General features: G+C 43.5%; 1 protein-coding gene across 5 annotated transcripts in view; it reads left to right on the forward strand.

The window, feature by feature from the left end:
- Positions 1 to 80: 80 nt before the first annotated feature.
- Positions 81 to 16,010, forward strand: part of CEP76 (centrosomal protein 76) — a 22,361-nt gene continuing 6,431 nt past the window's right edge. The window contains exons 1-10 of one of the 5 annotated variants that reach the window (XM_025204755.1): positions 81 to 193; positions 1,007 to 1,530; positions 2,190 to 2,345; positions 3,468 to 3,549; positions 3,929 to 4,153; positions 7,346 to 7,531; positions 9,227 to 9,324; positions 10,644 to 10,772; positions 12,732 to 12,923; positions 15,177 to 15,343. In XM_025204755.1, coding sequence (XP_025060540.1) covers positions 1,522 to 1,530; positions 2,190 to 2,345; positions 3,468 to 3,549; positions 3,929 to 4,153; positions 7,346 to 7,531; positions 9,227 to 9,324; positions 10,644 to 10,772; positions 12,732 to 12,923; positions 15,177 to 15,343 — 1,244 coding nt within the window. In that variant the 5' untranslated portion in view covers positions 81 to 193; positions 1,007 to 1,521. Of the gene's footprint in view, positions 194 to 800; positions 1,531 to 2,189; positions 2,346 to 3,467; positions 3,550 to 3,928; positions 4,154 to 7,345; positions 7,532 to 9,226; positions 9,325 to 10,643; positions 10,773 to 12,731; positions 12,924 to 15,176; positions 15,344 to 16,010 lie in introns of all 5 variants that reach the window. The other 4 variants (XM_025204754.1, XM_006024121.3, XM_025204753.1 and 1 more) reach the window with 4 other exon arrangements.

A 16,010-nucleotide genomic window follows, 5' to 3' on the forward strand; every position in this document is an offset into this window, starting at 1 on the left:
CCGGTGGGGCAGCGGGGGGGCCAGCGGCCCGCCGTGGCTGGGCCGTTGGAGACGGCGGTTGGGGGCTTGCAGGGGGTGTGGCCGCGCGGGGGAGGGGAGGGCTCAGTCGCGGCGGCTGCGGGGTTATGCTATGGCTTTGCCGCCGGACAAGGCTTCGGAGATGAAGCAGATCATCCGGCAGCAGCTCGCCAAGGTGCCCTGGGGGTGCGGGCGGCGGGGGCGCGGGGCTGCAGGTCCCGGTTGGCTCTGAACGCGCTCCCGGCACCTAAATGTGAAATAATCGTATTGCAAGCTCATAGATTCATAGATGTTAGGGTTGGAAGGGACCTCAATAGATCATCGAGTCTGACCCCCTGCCCTGGGCAGGAAAGTGTGCTGGGTTCAGATGACCCCAGCCAGATGCCTATCTAATCTCCTCTTGAAGACCCCCAGAGTAGGGGAGAGCACTACCTCCCCTGGGAGCCCATTCCTGATTTTGGCCACACTGACTGTGAAGAAGTTCTTCCTAATGTCTAGTCTAAATCTGCTGTCTGCTAGCTTATGGCCATTATTTCTTGTAACCCCCAGGGGTGCCTTGGTGAGTAAAGCCTCACCAATTCCTTTCTGCACCCCCATGATAAGCCACAAGTGGCCTCTCAACCTTCTCTTGCGGAGGCTGAAGTGGTCCAGGCGCCCTCCAAATGATCGTATTTGCTGGTCCATGTGCCCTCGAAACGATCGTATTTGCTGAAAAGCTATCGTACACGGAAATAGATGCAAATATTTCTTATTATTATTTATTTTCTATTACTTGCTATAAGGTGCCAGTGGGTGAGTGAGTGAGCAAGACCTAGGTCATCCAAGTGGAAGCATTTCTTTATTTCGAGGCAAGCAGTTGTAAGAAAATGCTGGCGGCAAACCCAAAAGTCAGTTAAGACTCTCTGGGAGCGACTTGGGTTTTGCACGTGCTGCATCAACGAGCTGCCCCAAAAATAGTTGTATGTTTTGAACACTTTTACTATTACAGATCGTTCTGTCACAGAAGGGTTGAAACTATTGTACGAATACAATAATTATTGTATGCTTGGCCACGCTGCACTCTTGTCTCAGGCCCCACGAGGTGGTGGGCAGCTGTGCCTGAGCTGTTGGAAGCAGAGGGGCCACGTGGAGGAGCCCGTGAAGAGCCAGAGCAAGGATCCCTCTGGCCACCTGCACCGTCCGGCCTCCTTCAAAGCGCTTGTAGGGCTGGCAAGGGCCTCCAGAGGTCCTAGTGCAGCCCCAACCTAAGGCAGGCCACTCCCTATCCAAACTGACCTGTACAAACCATCATCTAAACCCCACAGGAGGATGCCCTCAGCCCTGGCACAGCACAGTAGGCCTAGCATCCTTGCCTGCCTCAGGCAAGGTAGCCAGAGTCCTGCTTCTCCGAGGTGTTCTCAGTATGCGCTCCATTGAGTGTTTTGTTTATTTTTGGTGGTATGAGTGGTTTTGGCTGTGCACCTGCTGCCAGATGAGCTTCCTTCTACCTTCCACTTGATAAGGATGTTAAAGGTAACAGCAAGGCCCTGGCCTGTGTAACGGATGGGGCTACTCTGGTTTCCTCTGCACCAGGAAAGCAGCAAGGACCAATTCCTTCTACATTTGTGACAGCGGATCCTTCATTTTTGCTGCATTCCTGTTTCACTGCAGTTTATTCTTAGGGGGTTTTAATGTTTTTAATCTCCCAGCATGCCTCTTTGAACCATGTAGCTTGAGAACAGGGGTGCTCAACCTGCAGTCTAGGCAGCCATGGTATTCGGCCTGTGGGGCTCCCCGCTGGTCAGGAATTTGGGTGGCAGGGGAGCACGGCCACCCTCCATTACTGCCAAATTCCCAAACCCTGCAGATGTGCATTAGGGCTCAGCTGCACCCCGTTTCCCCCCCATGGGGCTGCATCCGGGCAAGCCCTCTTTCTCCCCTTCAAGGGCTGGACTCCTCCCCTGCGTGACTGGATGGGGCCTGACTGCATTCATCCTAGATTGGGTGGGCATCTGGCCCACAGATAAACAAGGCTCTACCCAGCCAGCCAACTGGTCAAAAAGGTTGAGCACCACTGCTCTATGGTATTAGATGGTCATTGAGGGTTATAACTTATTTGATTAATGTAGGAATGCTATAATGCTATCCTAACAAGCTTTGGACAGCAGGTCATAGAAGTTTTTCTCTTCTAGATGGACGTCCATGGAAGGATCCGAGAAGTTCTTGCTGAGACTATACGTGACGAGATAGCGCCCGAGCATCAGCAGTTATCCACAGATGATCTGATGAAAGCTCTGAGACGAAGAGGAATCATTGATGATGTTATGAAAGAACTTAAAGTTGTAACTGTGAGTACATTTTGAAAAGGGAAATATTTATACTTTGTTCATCTTGGCATTGTTAAAATTCTTTCAATAGGCAGTGAAAACTCATTTCACCCAGTGTCGTTTATGTTGGCTTTATTGATTTCTGGTATATTGTTGACAAATTAGTAGAGATGTACCAATTAGACATTTTGGGGGCCAATACAGATAGCCAATTTTTAAGGAGGCATATTGGCCGTTACCGATCCGATTTCTGGTGTAGTTGAGTCCAGCTGGTAAGTCTGTGATGAAAAGCGGGGAGAGGGGGGCAGATCAACACCCCCCATGGTGAGGGAAGGAGTGGGGCTGTGGCTGGGATAGGCATGTGGCAGGCACGGTACTGAGCTGCAGCTCATCCGGGGAGGGGGGGGGGCGTGGCTCCCACTGCTGTACACTGCTCATCCAGCAGTTCATCCAGTGGCTCCTGCTGCTTGGGGTGGCGGGTGACTTGTGAGTGTGCCCCCCGATCTGCGCAGGGCAGGGTGGGCTGCAGCTGCGAGCTGGGGCTGAGCAGTTGAAGCAGTGATGGAATGAGCTGCCGGATGAGTGGTGCACAGCAGTGGAAGCTGGCCCCTCCCCCCGCACCTCTGGATGAACCACGGCTCTGTCCCATGCTCACCCCGGCTGGGCGGCACCTACCCTCACCTGAGAGCGTGTAGGTCTACACTCCTTCACCTCAGGGGCCATAGGTCTGCCCACCCATGCCACTTCCCTCCTCCCTCCCTTTCCACCACACCAGATTTAACAGCTGGATGCAGCTGTCCAAGCTGTTGGGCTCATGCTGCTCACTGCCTGCATGCTGTGCTGCAGCTGTGCACACACACGAGCAATTATTAGCCACTTAAGGCTGATTTCCAATTTTCTTTATATCAGTGCTGATCTGATATTGGACCAATGTATCGGTGCACCTCTACAAATTAGTTTAACTTTTATTGTAAAGTCAATGCTGAACTAGTAAGTCCAATTACTGGAAGAGTGGTGGTTGAAACATTGTGTGGTAGGATGGCAGAGAAGTGTGGGATTTTCAGGTTTCGGAAACTGCCAAGGATCTTTAAGAAGTAACGTTTCTTAACTTGGCTCCTTAAAAATGTTTAACTATCGTTCCAGGATATGAATAACCAAGAAGTGACCTTAGATCCCAAGCCATCTACCCATTTTGTTGACAGACAGCCGCCAGTACTGAAGAAAAGTATGTTTTCGTAAATTTTAGTATTTGGATCATAGTTCTGTGAGATCTGAAAATTTAGTTACAGAATATTGTTTAATTACTAAATTTCTAATGTGTATTCAGAGTGTATATAAGCTTCAGAAGATGAGATGTTTTCCTGTTTATTTGGATTAAATAGAAGAGCGTAAACAGCAGAACAGTGCCAGTAGGCAAACAGCAGAAACCCTCAATATTTATCATACATTTGCCGCATTTCTTTAATATACATTTTTATGGATTCTTTGAAGCACCTTTGGGGGGAGATTTTCTTGTTTTGATCTTTTATTAGTTGAGCGATGATTTGAAAACATTTCTTAAGACCTGTTAGCAGTTTCTTCACGTTTATTGCTACACTTTGCAGCTAATATTGACCCAACACGGAGGTATCTTTACCTTCAGGTTTTGGGTGGAAAAGCTTTTCTGGAACATCTACAAGAACCTGAACCCTTGCCTGGCCAAACGTGTTCTACCTTCACTCTGTATTTACTTTTTCGAAACCAACGGTTCCGTTCTAAGCCTGTCCCGTGTGCCTGTGAACCAGACTTTCATGATGGTTTTTTACTTGAAGTGCACAAGGATAGCCTAGGTAAGGAAAACTCTAAGCTTAAAAATAAGTGCCAGATGTTGTGCTTACCTTGCAGAGCTTTTTTGAGATGCTGATATTATAGATAACTGGCTTATGCAAGTGAAAGTTACTGCTCTCCGATGTAATAATTTTTCAAAACTATATTGATATTATTGTGATTTTTATTTGGAAAAGTTAGACTTTTACAGTAATTTTCCACATATGTTTGTCCTTTCAGGATTAGAAAATGTAGACATTAGATTATTTTTGAGGTTGTCAGTGTCCATAATTTATATTAGCTTGTCTATACAAGTGGTAGCCACTTTCATGTGTGTCCTTGGCAGTAGCTTTTGGTACAGCAGTGTCATATGCTGATTTCTTGCACTTATGAGTACAGAAAGAATGTGGTGATTTAGGCAGCACAAATACATGTAGGCTGTAAAAGGAATTTAATGGACAAGATTTTACACTTTTGAAAATCTCAGAAATAATATTTTTCCTCTAATCTTATATAAGAGGGAATGTCAAACATGCAGGCTGGATCTGGCTTGTAGAGCCATATGATATGGCCTGTGTGTCTCAGACTGACTCTGCATACCCTGTGCAGCATATGGAGCTGGTTTGGCCCATGGGCTGATCCAGGTACCATGGGTACTGCTTACGGCACAGGGTGCTGATCTGGGGTGCGCTCTGCTTGCAAGCGCCTGTGCTTGAAACAACCCTGCATGCTGATTCTAGGGCTGCTCCGGGTTTGGTCTGTGCCAGAACCAGTGCACAAGACCAGTCCAGTGGAGTGCTGCATGTAGTGTGCACCCTATGCAGGCTCCCTGTGCCACATGCAGCATAGACTGGCCCCACTCTAGGGCTTGTACTGAAACCAGCCAGCACACTGCAGGGCACTGTGTGCACCGCATGTGGCATGGGGGCTGGCACATGACACAGACTGTATGCAGCACCCTGCTGGACCAGCCCTGTGTGCTGGCTCTGGTGTGCACAGATGGCCTGGGGCCCCATGTGGGCTGGCCCTGGAGCCATTGCTAAGAAATGGTCTGGCAGGGTGCTGCATGCCATGTGCAATGCCTGTGGTGCTGGGTCCGTCCTGTGCTCTGTGTGTAGTGTGCACTGGGCTTATGCTTCCTGTGGCATGTGGACTGGACCTGGTGCTGAGGGAGCTGCCTGAGGCAATAGGGACCAGCAAAGGTTGTGTGCTGCATGCTGGAGCCTGCAAGACCAGTCCTGCATGCTGACTGTGGCACAGCCTGGACTGGCCCTGAAGCCAACTTGCCTGTGCAATTCAGCAGGGAGCCTCATGCAGCATGTACCTTGTGCCAGCTCCTTGGGCCACAGCCACTGAAAGTAGCACCAGGGCCAGTGTGTACTGCCTGTGACATTGGGGGCAAGCACAGGGAGCTCACTATATATGGTGCCTTGCTGGACTGAATTTGTAAGCTGGCTGACTCACTGCCTGGCCTGTACCATAGACTGGCCCAGACACTCTTGGGTCAGATGAATTTGGCACCCCAGTTAAATAAGATATGAATAGACTAAAGGCATGCGGGGATAGTTCTGTGCCTTGTCTGCATGTTTTAAGCCCAAAAAGACTATCATATTGTTCAGGGAGGACATATTCCATTTTCTAATGGAAAATATTAAATAGTCATATTGTTAGGTGCAAATACAGTGAATGACATGGTCTGTCATGGTGAAGCAATAGATGAAGGTTCTGTAAACATACAGAGACATATAGTAAATGTAATAATGCAAATTTTTTATATTAAATCAGAGAACTGGTTCATCTGTTTTATTACCAAATGTTTCAGTAGGTGATATTAGAAACTTCCTGAGAGAGTGGAATAACTTAATAGAGAACCATGTCTCCTAATCTTTAGCATTTAGGAGCTGGTTTGTGAGTGGATGCATAATGGCTTGCTACTTTAAAAAAAAAAAAGCTAAAAAATAGTTAAAGTTCATTCTAAGTGTCTAATATTCCAATACTACTAAGCTCTTTCTTCAAATATGACTTGAAGCAGTGGGTTCTTGCTGTGGTAAGATAAAATAATGAAAACAGAAACATTTGATTATATCCTTGTTTTTGTATTATTTGAATGGCCAAATATGGTGTGTCTGAACTTTATTTTCTGTCAAATACTGTATTCATTTTCTCTGTCTATGTATCTTGTCTGTTCCCATTTGTGGTCTTTGTATACAGAACTCTTAGTCTCTTCATTCTTTACTCATGTGCATGTCTTTCCATGATTTAATTATTATCTGTCTCTGAGCCCTTTGTACATATGCTCTGTGTCTCTTAAGAATGGCCAGACCTGACTGCTTCTAAATACTGTATTGACCTGAATCCCTGATGACTTCAAATTTAAGATGATCCCCCCCCAAATTAGATTCTGCACATGGAAAAGTATACATTTTCCCATAATGTTCCATAGATGGAATCTAATTATTGGAAAGCAGCAGCAGGAAGGCAAGTGGTGGGGAGGCAAGTGCCGCCTGGCGCTATACTGGGTCCCTTGCCCCTCTGGCTGCATGCTGGGTTCTGCGCTGATCCCTGGCTCTGCACTGAGACTCTTGCTGCTCCCTGGCTCAGCATGGAGCCAGAAAGCAGCACAGGTCTCAGTGCTCATACCCTTTCTGCTCTCTGACTTCACATGGGGTCCTGCTGCTTCCTGGGTCTGTACTGATTCCCTTGTCACTCTCTGGTTCCTTCCTGGGTCGTGTGCTGCTCCCTGGCTCCCTACTGAGCAGTGAAGCAGTAGGAGAATTGATGTGGAGCCAGGAAGCAGCACAGGTCCCAGCATACAGCCAGACAGTGGTGAGGGAATCAGCACTGGGTCTGATGCTGCTTTCTGGCTGTGCACTGAGCCAGGAAGCAGTAGAATCCAAGACGGAGCTAGAGCCATGGGTAGGGAATTAACATGGAACTAGGGATTAATGCAGGGCTCAGCGTTGCCTGCAGGTATTGCATTTTTACTTAACCTCATCTTAGAATTGAATATTTCATTTTTCCCAGGTTGTATAGGGGAAAACCTTGTCTTGGAATTGAGTAAATATGGCTCATGCAAAATTAAAAAAACATTGAGGGGTTTAATGGCATGTTCTCTCTGAGGCAATTTAAATGCAAGCTTGTAAAAATAATTATATCACTGTATTATCCTAATTACAGCATTCTTGCTGTTGGTTTTTATTTTTCTAAAATGGCAGGTGATGGAAGTAAGATGATGGATGCAACCACTATGTTATCTATATGTGATCCAGTGCATATGGTCCTGATCAAAACAGACATGTTTGGTGAGACATCACTCGTAGCATCCTACTTCTTGGAGTGGCGATCTGTCCTTGTTGCAGAGAACAGAATAACAAATATTGCGGTAGAACTCCTGGGTGTAGGTAAGATTTAACATTAAAGTTATAATGGCAATACCAAGATTTACACTATCCATCATGACTTTACCATAATATTTCCTTGTCATATGTTTATTAGTAAATTCCATGAAATCCATGATCGGATCTTCTTTAGGCAGACACCAAAAATTGAATTCCAAATTCTTTTCTGTGATGAATGGGAAGTGGAATTTCCCGTTCATAACTGTTCTGTCTTGTAAGCTGCCAGAAATACAGAGCTCCAAAAGATGAAGTGTTCTATCAACAGAAGGGGTCTCTGGCTAGTGCTTTACTGAAAAGTCCATTTTTGGCTTTCTTTTGAAGAGGAATGTGCTGGATTTCTAGCAGGTTGCTGTCCTTGAACCCTAAATAAGGGGCTTTCTGTTCTATATCAGCCTCCTGCTAGTTGGTGTGTGATGCATCTGAGGTTCTAACTCCCATCACAGACCTTTCTCCTTTCTCTTTGCCCTGTACCCTTTTGGGTGCTACAGAGGTGATGGGTGAATTCTTCAAGGCTCTTTAGTCTAACCAGGCACAGACCCAGGAGGGAAAAGTCCATGATTTTCAGTCCTAGCTCTACCAGAGAACTCAATATATATTGTAAAGGATTGGTCCCTGGGGGTGTATCCCTGAACATTGGGATTTGGTCCCAGGTGCTTGGCACCACTCCCTCCCAGACACCTGTGTGCCATGATTGGGTCCTGGAGCCTGGTGCTGCTTTCACCTGACCCTGCTCAGTGGGATTGAGCACCCAATCCAATGTGCAGGGCCTGGGGCTCTTCACGTGTCCTGAAATTTGGTGGTGAGGGAGCAGTGCCACCACTCTCCTGCCACTAAGTTTCCAGATCTGTGTGGAGCTCCATGGACCAGATGACATGGGGTCGTGAGCCAGAGGTTGAGCACTGCTCATGTAGTGAAAACTCCAGTGAGTAAAACCTAGAATCTAGTTGAAGGGAAAGTAGTCCATCCTCCTGTTGTTTTTATCACTTCCATAAAGTTCTGTGTTTTTAATTAAATTAAAAAAAACATGATGCTAACATTTTCCCTAAGTGTTTTAAAATAAAACTGGATTGGCATAGGATTGCTACATAAAAGACTACGTTTTCATTTCCTTTGTATTATATGGGACTGCATGTTATATCAAAAAATGTGTTTCAGTCTTGTAGTTATTTTAGTAGATGTTTTGTTGTTTTAATTAAGTGTTGAAATCAGTAAAGCTGCTAATTTTTATGCTGCTTGGATGCACTTGATTTATTTTGTAGATACTACCATTTGACACAGCTAAATTATATTTTACTTTCCACTGGCATCTCTTACACTCTTCTCTGCATTTTTCTGTTTGTTTGTTCTAGATATTTTATCAGATTGTACTTCTAAATTGTGAGCTCTCTTAGGCAGTAGTTCTTTTTCATTCTGTTTGTACATCTAGTGTAATGGGTCTCTGAACTTCAATTGGGGTTTCACAGTGTTTCTGCAATACAAATAACAGGCACACAAAACTTCAACCTTTTGTCTCATTATTCGGCATATAGGAAGCATGCATTTCTTCTTTTTTTAACCTTGAATGTGACACAATGCGGGGGGGAATGCAGGGAATATTTCTGTGTGTTAGTTCTCAGCTAGCTGGGTGGTGGGGGTAGGACGGGTGGTGTTAAATGACCCTAGAATTCTCAGTGGACTGATTAATATTGTGCTTCAAAGGTACAGAATCAAAAGTTTCTGTTGGAGTCTTAAACATCAGACTTGAAATGTATCCACAGCTGAATAAGATACTGTCCCAGGAAATAATTAATACTCAGGTAAGTAATTTCTAATTTATACCCATTGTGTTCTGGAGCAGAGGGGGTATTTATGGTGTTTTTTAAATTCACCTTCCTGTTTACAAGTAGTTGTTTAAAAATGCAATGCCAGAGAAGAATATAAATTGCCCTAGAGTATTCATGTTGAAAGATGATGTATAGGGGTGTGCAGGCAGTGGATCATGGGTCTGCCCTGGCTCCAGACCATGCTGTCACTGCCACAAGATCCTGGCCCCAGAGCAGCTCTCTGCCCAGCTGTGTGCCCTGCTAGTACTGCTGGGGCCAGTCTTCATGGAAACCCTGGCCCCTGCATTGTCACAGCTGCTGCTGGGGTCTCCATGGAAACCGACAAAGTGATGCTGGCAGGGGCTGCTGGGAAATGGAGTCTGATCACAGGCCAGATCCACCATTTTGCCCTCCTCTGAGCTAAAAAGTCTCCAGGGCTGTGAAACAGGAGGTGAGAGACCAGGACCAGCTAGCAGACAGCAGATTAAGCCTAAAATGTTAACTTGATTAGTGGAATATCAAGACCATTAAAAGGAGAAATGATCAATAACAACTGTGGAGGGAAGAACTAGTCAACAGACTCCCTCAGCTGCCTTAATACTTAGCAACGGCTGCTGCACTATCGAGCAAGAATTAAAGCAGGGCTTATATCCTAAACAGAAAATCAGCTGCCCTGCTTAATACACTCAACCCAGTTTTGGGGGACTGATTTTGTAGGGGAAAGATGTGTGTTGTATGTGAGAAAATAGTGTTGTTGCAGTAATTTTCTTATGAGTCATAACGCTGCCAAGCAAAAATGTAAAGCTGTTTCACGGCATTTCTTTTTCTTAAGATAATATACATGTTACATGTTAGATATATATCTTACTACATCATTGCTTCCTACTGAAAATCTATGTAATCACAAAAGCAACTAGCCTGATAAGTACTGGCATAAAGGCCCACACAGGTTTGATTGCACATTTGTTCTTTAAAAAAAAGAAAAAAAAAACCCAGGTTTATGCAGTCAATTTTGGTTATGAAGACAAATCTAGTGGAACTTTTGGTGTATTAGTCTTCAAAAAAGAAACCAAACAATGTGTTTTTTCATTAAGTACTAGAAAATATTTCCCATTTTATTTCCTGATCCTAAATAAGATTACCTTGCAGCACTTGCAGGACTGTTTTAAATATTAAGATTTTTTTTAAAGAACTTTGGGAGTTAATGCCACCTCTTAAAGAAAAATGGGGTGGGGGGGCAGTATTAACAGGGTAGAGTCTTCTAGCATCTCTACCAAGAATATTAAAAGAAAATAAATATTTTTTAATTGCAGTTTGCTTTAGAACGCCAGAAAACAGCAGAAAAAGAACGTTTATTTCTTGTGTATGCTAAACAGTGGTGGAGAGAATACCTGCAGATCAGGTCTTCACATAACACAAGGCTGGTAAAGATTTTTGCACAGGTTTGTAAATTCAGCTAAAAAATTTGGACCACCTGTTTACAACTACAAGGTGTTTTTAGTTATGTATATAGACTACAAATAGAGTTTACTGTTTTTATGCAAGTGTTCATGTGTTCCAGCTGGGTGGTAGGAGTGCGAATTGCCAAGCCCTGGGGAACAGGAAATGGGTATTAGGAAGCTATCCCGCACCCTGGTCCATAGCCCTTCAGGCTTTAAATGCTGCATGTATCGCTTAGCTGGGCAGCACACACAGTAATTTAAGAGCCAGGGTGCTAGAATGCGGGTCCAGGGAAGCTATCTATGTGATACGCAAGGCAATGTAAAAGGGAGGGGCCTGCCTATTGATGTCCTGTCCCCTACCTGGGAAGGGAGGAGGCTAGGATTTCAAATAATGGGTTCCCCTCAGGGCAGGGGTGGCCCAAGGAGCAGCCCTCCTGTGCATCCTGGCTGGAGAGCTCCCCTGTGTACATTCCAGCTCCTGGCCTGATCTTTCTACTGGTAAGAATGCCTTAGAAATTAATGTCTATACATGTCCATAGCCGTCCAGCTCTACATGACATAAAAGCATGTGTGCGAATAATAATTGTGATCTCTTGTAATTCATTTCCTTCATGAGTCCAGTCCATTTCAAACAGCCGTTGCTTTTCTTAAGCTGACTTAATTTGTTAGAGACACATTTTCTCCTTTCCCACCCAAATGTAATATTCTCTCCCTTCTCCATTCTTCAGCTTCTGCAAAATTGCAATTGACAGCCTAAAACAGGCAGTTTTGGGTGCTTAGTAACTGACAGCTTTTTCAGAACATAAAAACTTTGCAGCTGCATAATCCTAAAACTGCACAGCTTTAAAAAAAACAAACAAAAATCTCTAACCTGTTAAAATATTCTTAAAATAGATATTCTGTAAATTAGGTACCAAGTCGAGGACTTGTAGAGTTATTATAGGAGGTCTTATAGTGTTTTGGTGGTGGTGGTTGTTTTTTAATAAGTTACGGATGGCTTTATTTGTCTGTGTTATAGCTGAAATATTGTTACCTGGAACAACTTTAAAAACTTAGAAGAGACTGGCATTCTCTTGCAGAAAAACAAAATGATAGGATCAGAAATTTCTTCCAATTCTGTTTATTGGAAAATTTGAGGAAATTCTAAGGATTAATATTATCTACTTAATTTGGTTTAACTCAGTTGTCAATCAATATAGATCACTGTTAAGTTTATACATTGAAATGCTTTGGAAGTAGAATACAGACTTGGAGTAGGTTAAATCTAGCTCTATTCTGTAGTATCCTAAAAGTTTACTGCTCTCATAGCTGTTCTCTAGGTCTTTAATATGGGCTGGTCATGGTCTACATGAAAGCTAAAATTTATAATTATAATAATAATAACAGTTGACTAGTGTTCTTGGTCTCTTAATTTTTTTCCATTTTTGTTCACCTATATTGCTATAGTGAGAAGTTTGAACAATTTATTTTTCATTTATGTTTCTCCCAGAAACTTCCATGAATGCACTTTTTGTTAAAAAATAAATAAATAAAAATTGCTCTCAAAAACTAGTGTTGCAATTGGCACCCTTGTTACCAGTCTTGGATTGGTCAGGGATTGACTGAGCATGGAGACTGAACTTGTTTTAGTCAGTAGGACAGAAAAGAGTTGAAGCTAGGATAGCAAGTATTTGATATCTGCTCCACGGATTTGGAGACTAATAGCCTGCTAATTTTTATCAAATTAATTTAATTTGCTTTTATCTTCTATTTTACTTTCTTTCTAAAAAGGGTTTAAAATGAGACAAAAGCAATGGTAAAGAATGTGCTTTGCATAGTCTTTTAAGTAAAAGTTCTAGGTCAGTTGCACAGTTTACTTCTTGCAGTGGAGTCATTGATCCCCCCAAAAAGAATAAAGGTGTTTTTCTTTTATTGGGAACTTTGGTTACTTATCATTCGTCACAATATTTTAATGTTTAGGATGAAAACGGGATAAACCACCCAGTATGTTCTTATATCAGGCCACTTCGAGCAGGCCGATTGCTGGACACACCTAGACAAGCTGCAAGATTTGTCAGTGTCCTCGGTTATGAAAGAGCTCCTGTCATTGGAGGCGGAAGTGGTAAACAAGAACAGTGGTGCACCCTTCTCGCTTTTCTATGTAGAAGCAAGGTATAATGGCCTAGTTTTATGTAAGACAATACAGACAAATGTATGCAAGTGGTATATGTTGAAAAATCTTTTTTCATTTAATTTGTTTTATACAGAAATTGGACTAATAGGCACTGTACAGTTGTCATGGATTATATATGCTGTATTTCGTCTATCATTAAATATAAATACATGTATTCTCTTATATAATCCTCAAATGCTACAATGAGATAGGAATGTTATTGTACCTCTGGTGTTCCAGGAAATATGCAAGAAGTAAGGTTTCTTTGGTAATAACTTTTTTATTGGACCAACTATATAGGTCAGGGATGGGCAAAATGGCAGATCTGGCTGGAGGCCAGACTCCCATTTTCCAGCAGCCCCTACCTGCGTGTCTGGGGCCAGTTTCCATGGAGACCCTCAACAGCAGCCACACTGATAGTGTGAGGCTGGGGTTTCCATGGAGACAAGCCCCAGCAGCACTGGCAGTGTGCTTGGCAGGGCACAGAGCTGCTGTGAGCCCAGTTCAGATCTTGCAGTGGAGCTGGGGCAGAGCTGCGATCCACTGGGCATGCAGGCTGCAGAGCACAGCTTTGTCCCAGCTCTGGACCATGCTGTCACTGCCGCAAGATCCCAGGCTGGCTCTGGAGCAGCTCCCCACCCTGCCAGCAGAGACGGTGCTAGTGGGAGGCTCGAGGGGGCAGTAGCCACCCCAAAATTCCCCGTAGCCACCCGTCCCAGCAGCGCCAGTGCCTACCACGAACAGGCGGCAGCAGCTGAGCCTACCCTGCTCCTGCCTGCAGCACAGCCCCCTCACCAGGAAGAGGCTGGCACTGCTGCTGCCTGCCAGTCTTTATGGGGCTGGCCCTGTGTGGCTGCTGCTGGGGTCTCCATGGAAACCAGACCAGCCACGTGAGCAAGGGCTGCTGGGAAATGGAGTCCACTGCTGGCCGGATCTGGCCTGTTGGCCGAACTTTGCCTGCCCCGGTATAGTTGGAAGAGAGATGTTAGACAAGCTTTTGGGCACAAAGTACCTTTCCTCCCGTGTGACAAAGAAGCAGGATCATCTTAAGCCTAAATACCAGGTACACCATTCTAAGTGCACAAGCCATTGTTTTATGTTAGCCAGAGGGTTACAGACTTTTTTTCTTGTGTATTCCCTGGACTGTCATGGCTACAGAACTCCTACTCTACTACAATATGGACGATAACAATATTTTCTGTTTTTCAATGGAAAGTGCATAATATGAAAGAAAGAAAAAGAAGTCAGACTACCCAATGATGTCTGCTTCCTACATGTATGCAAGTAACATAAGTTAGTTGTTTAAGGATGTTATTGTCAAAAAATGCTTGGAAATTTAAATTTGAAACTGTTTTTGATTTCTGTTTTGTAAACTGTAGATACCCTTAATTATTAGCTTTGCTATATGAAACAGTAACATAATTTGTTATATTTTCATCAGATATTTGCCTGTATTTAATGTATATATTTTGAAGTACTCCTGAAGGCTCCTGATGTTGCAGATTGTATTTTGTTTTTTAAAGTGTTTCCAAAATAATATAAACAGAAATCCTCATCAGTATTCATAACCAGAATGTGAATCAAGAAATAAATGAGGATTTTCTCATAAATTGAGAAAGATGTCTGCTTTAAAATCATGTAAAATTTAAATTAAACTTAAATTTACAGCATACCTTGACTAGAAGGAAAGGAAACTACCCATCATAGAAAAATAAAAACTGTCAGGTGGATCCCAACCATCTGTCTTCTGTCTCTATCTATTTCATAGGTTTCATAGACGTTAGGGCTGGAAGGGACCTCGAAGATCATCAAGTCCAGCCCCCTGCCCCAGGGGCAGGAAGTCAGCTAGGGTCAAAGGACCCCAGCAAGACAAGCATCCAAGCATTTCTTGAATAAGTCCAGAGTAGGTGCCTATGCCACATCTGGAGGGAATCTATTCCAGGTCTTGGGGGCTCGAACAGTACAGACATTTTTTATAAAAGTGTGTCTATTAAATGAGCTGAGGGTGTGGTCCTCAGTCTAGACTTGGTGGCCAGGTATCCATATTACAAATGAACCTGATTGGCCACTTTTATATTCTTCCCTGAGAAGATACAGGTCAGTACATCTCCTGGCCCCACCTCAGTAACTATCCTATAAATATAGCTCTTTAAAAATAATTAAACAATTATCTGTTAAATCGCGATTGAAAGCCTTATCTTCCTACATGTTATGAATAAACTAGTTATTTAATTAATATGTTCACTTTCTAGGGTGACTGTGAAGATCATGCTAACCTTTTATGTAGCCTTCTCCTTGGTTATGGATTAGAAGCCTTTGTTTGTGTAGGAACAAAAGCAAAAGCAGTCCCTCACACATGGGTAATGACTTGTGGAACTGATGGAATCATCACTTTTTGGGAGAGTTTAACAGGACACAGGTGGGTAAGCAGTGTAAAGGAGTTAAGGTCTCATTTTTTTGTTTTTTTATTTTAATTTATTGTTTACTTTTAATTAATTATTTTTGTCCTCCAACATAAATAGAGCATATGGAATGGTGACCTAAGCAGTGGCCTAAAAATACTAACATTAAACTCTTATCTAAGTGGCTCAAACTTTGAGTTCTTAAATTGAGCTAAGAAAGTTCATGTTCTGCTGAAGTGCTGTGGCTTCCAGAATTTAAATTCATTTTGGGAATGTCCAGAGTAGATTGTAATATAACTGTCACTGCTGGTTTTGTGTTATGATGCAACTGGATGCTCAAACATGTCACTTGCTGCCAGCTATGAAGGATGTAGAACATTTTAAATCTGGCACAAGAACATGTGAAAATCTATCACTGTTCATCTTTGCCAAATATTCTTAAGTAAATTTCCAGTCTGAACTCTGGTGCAGCAATCCTTTTTACTTGCTTGCTCTAAACAAGTCATTTCTTCTGTCCTGTATTATTTAAGGGCAATCAACTTGCCGTACTATTACTTTCCCTATTATTATTTGAACTACTTACTCATCTAGAGCAGAGGTCAGCAACCTGTGGGCCATGGGCCCGATCTGGCTAGTGAATAGACTAGATCGGGCCTGCAGTGGCTTAGTGAATTGACAGTATTT

The sequence above is a fragment of the Alligator sinensis genome, unplaced genomic scaffold, assembly GCF_000455745.1.
Source record: "Alligator sinensis unplaced genomic scaffold, ASM45574v1 scaffold515_1, whole genome shotgun sequence".
NCBI classification, from domain to species: domain Eukaryota; kingdom Metazoa; phylum Chordata; order Crocodylia; family Alligatoridae; genus Alligator; species Alligator sinensis.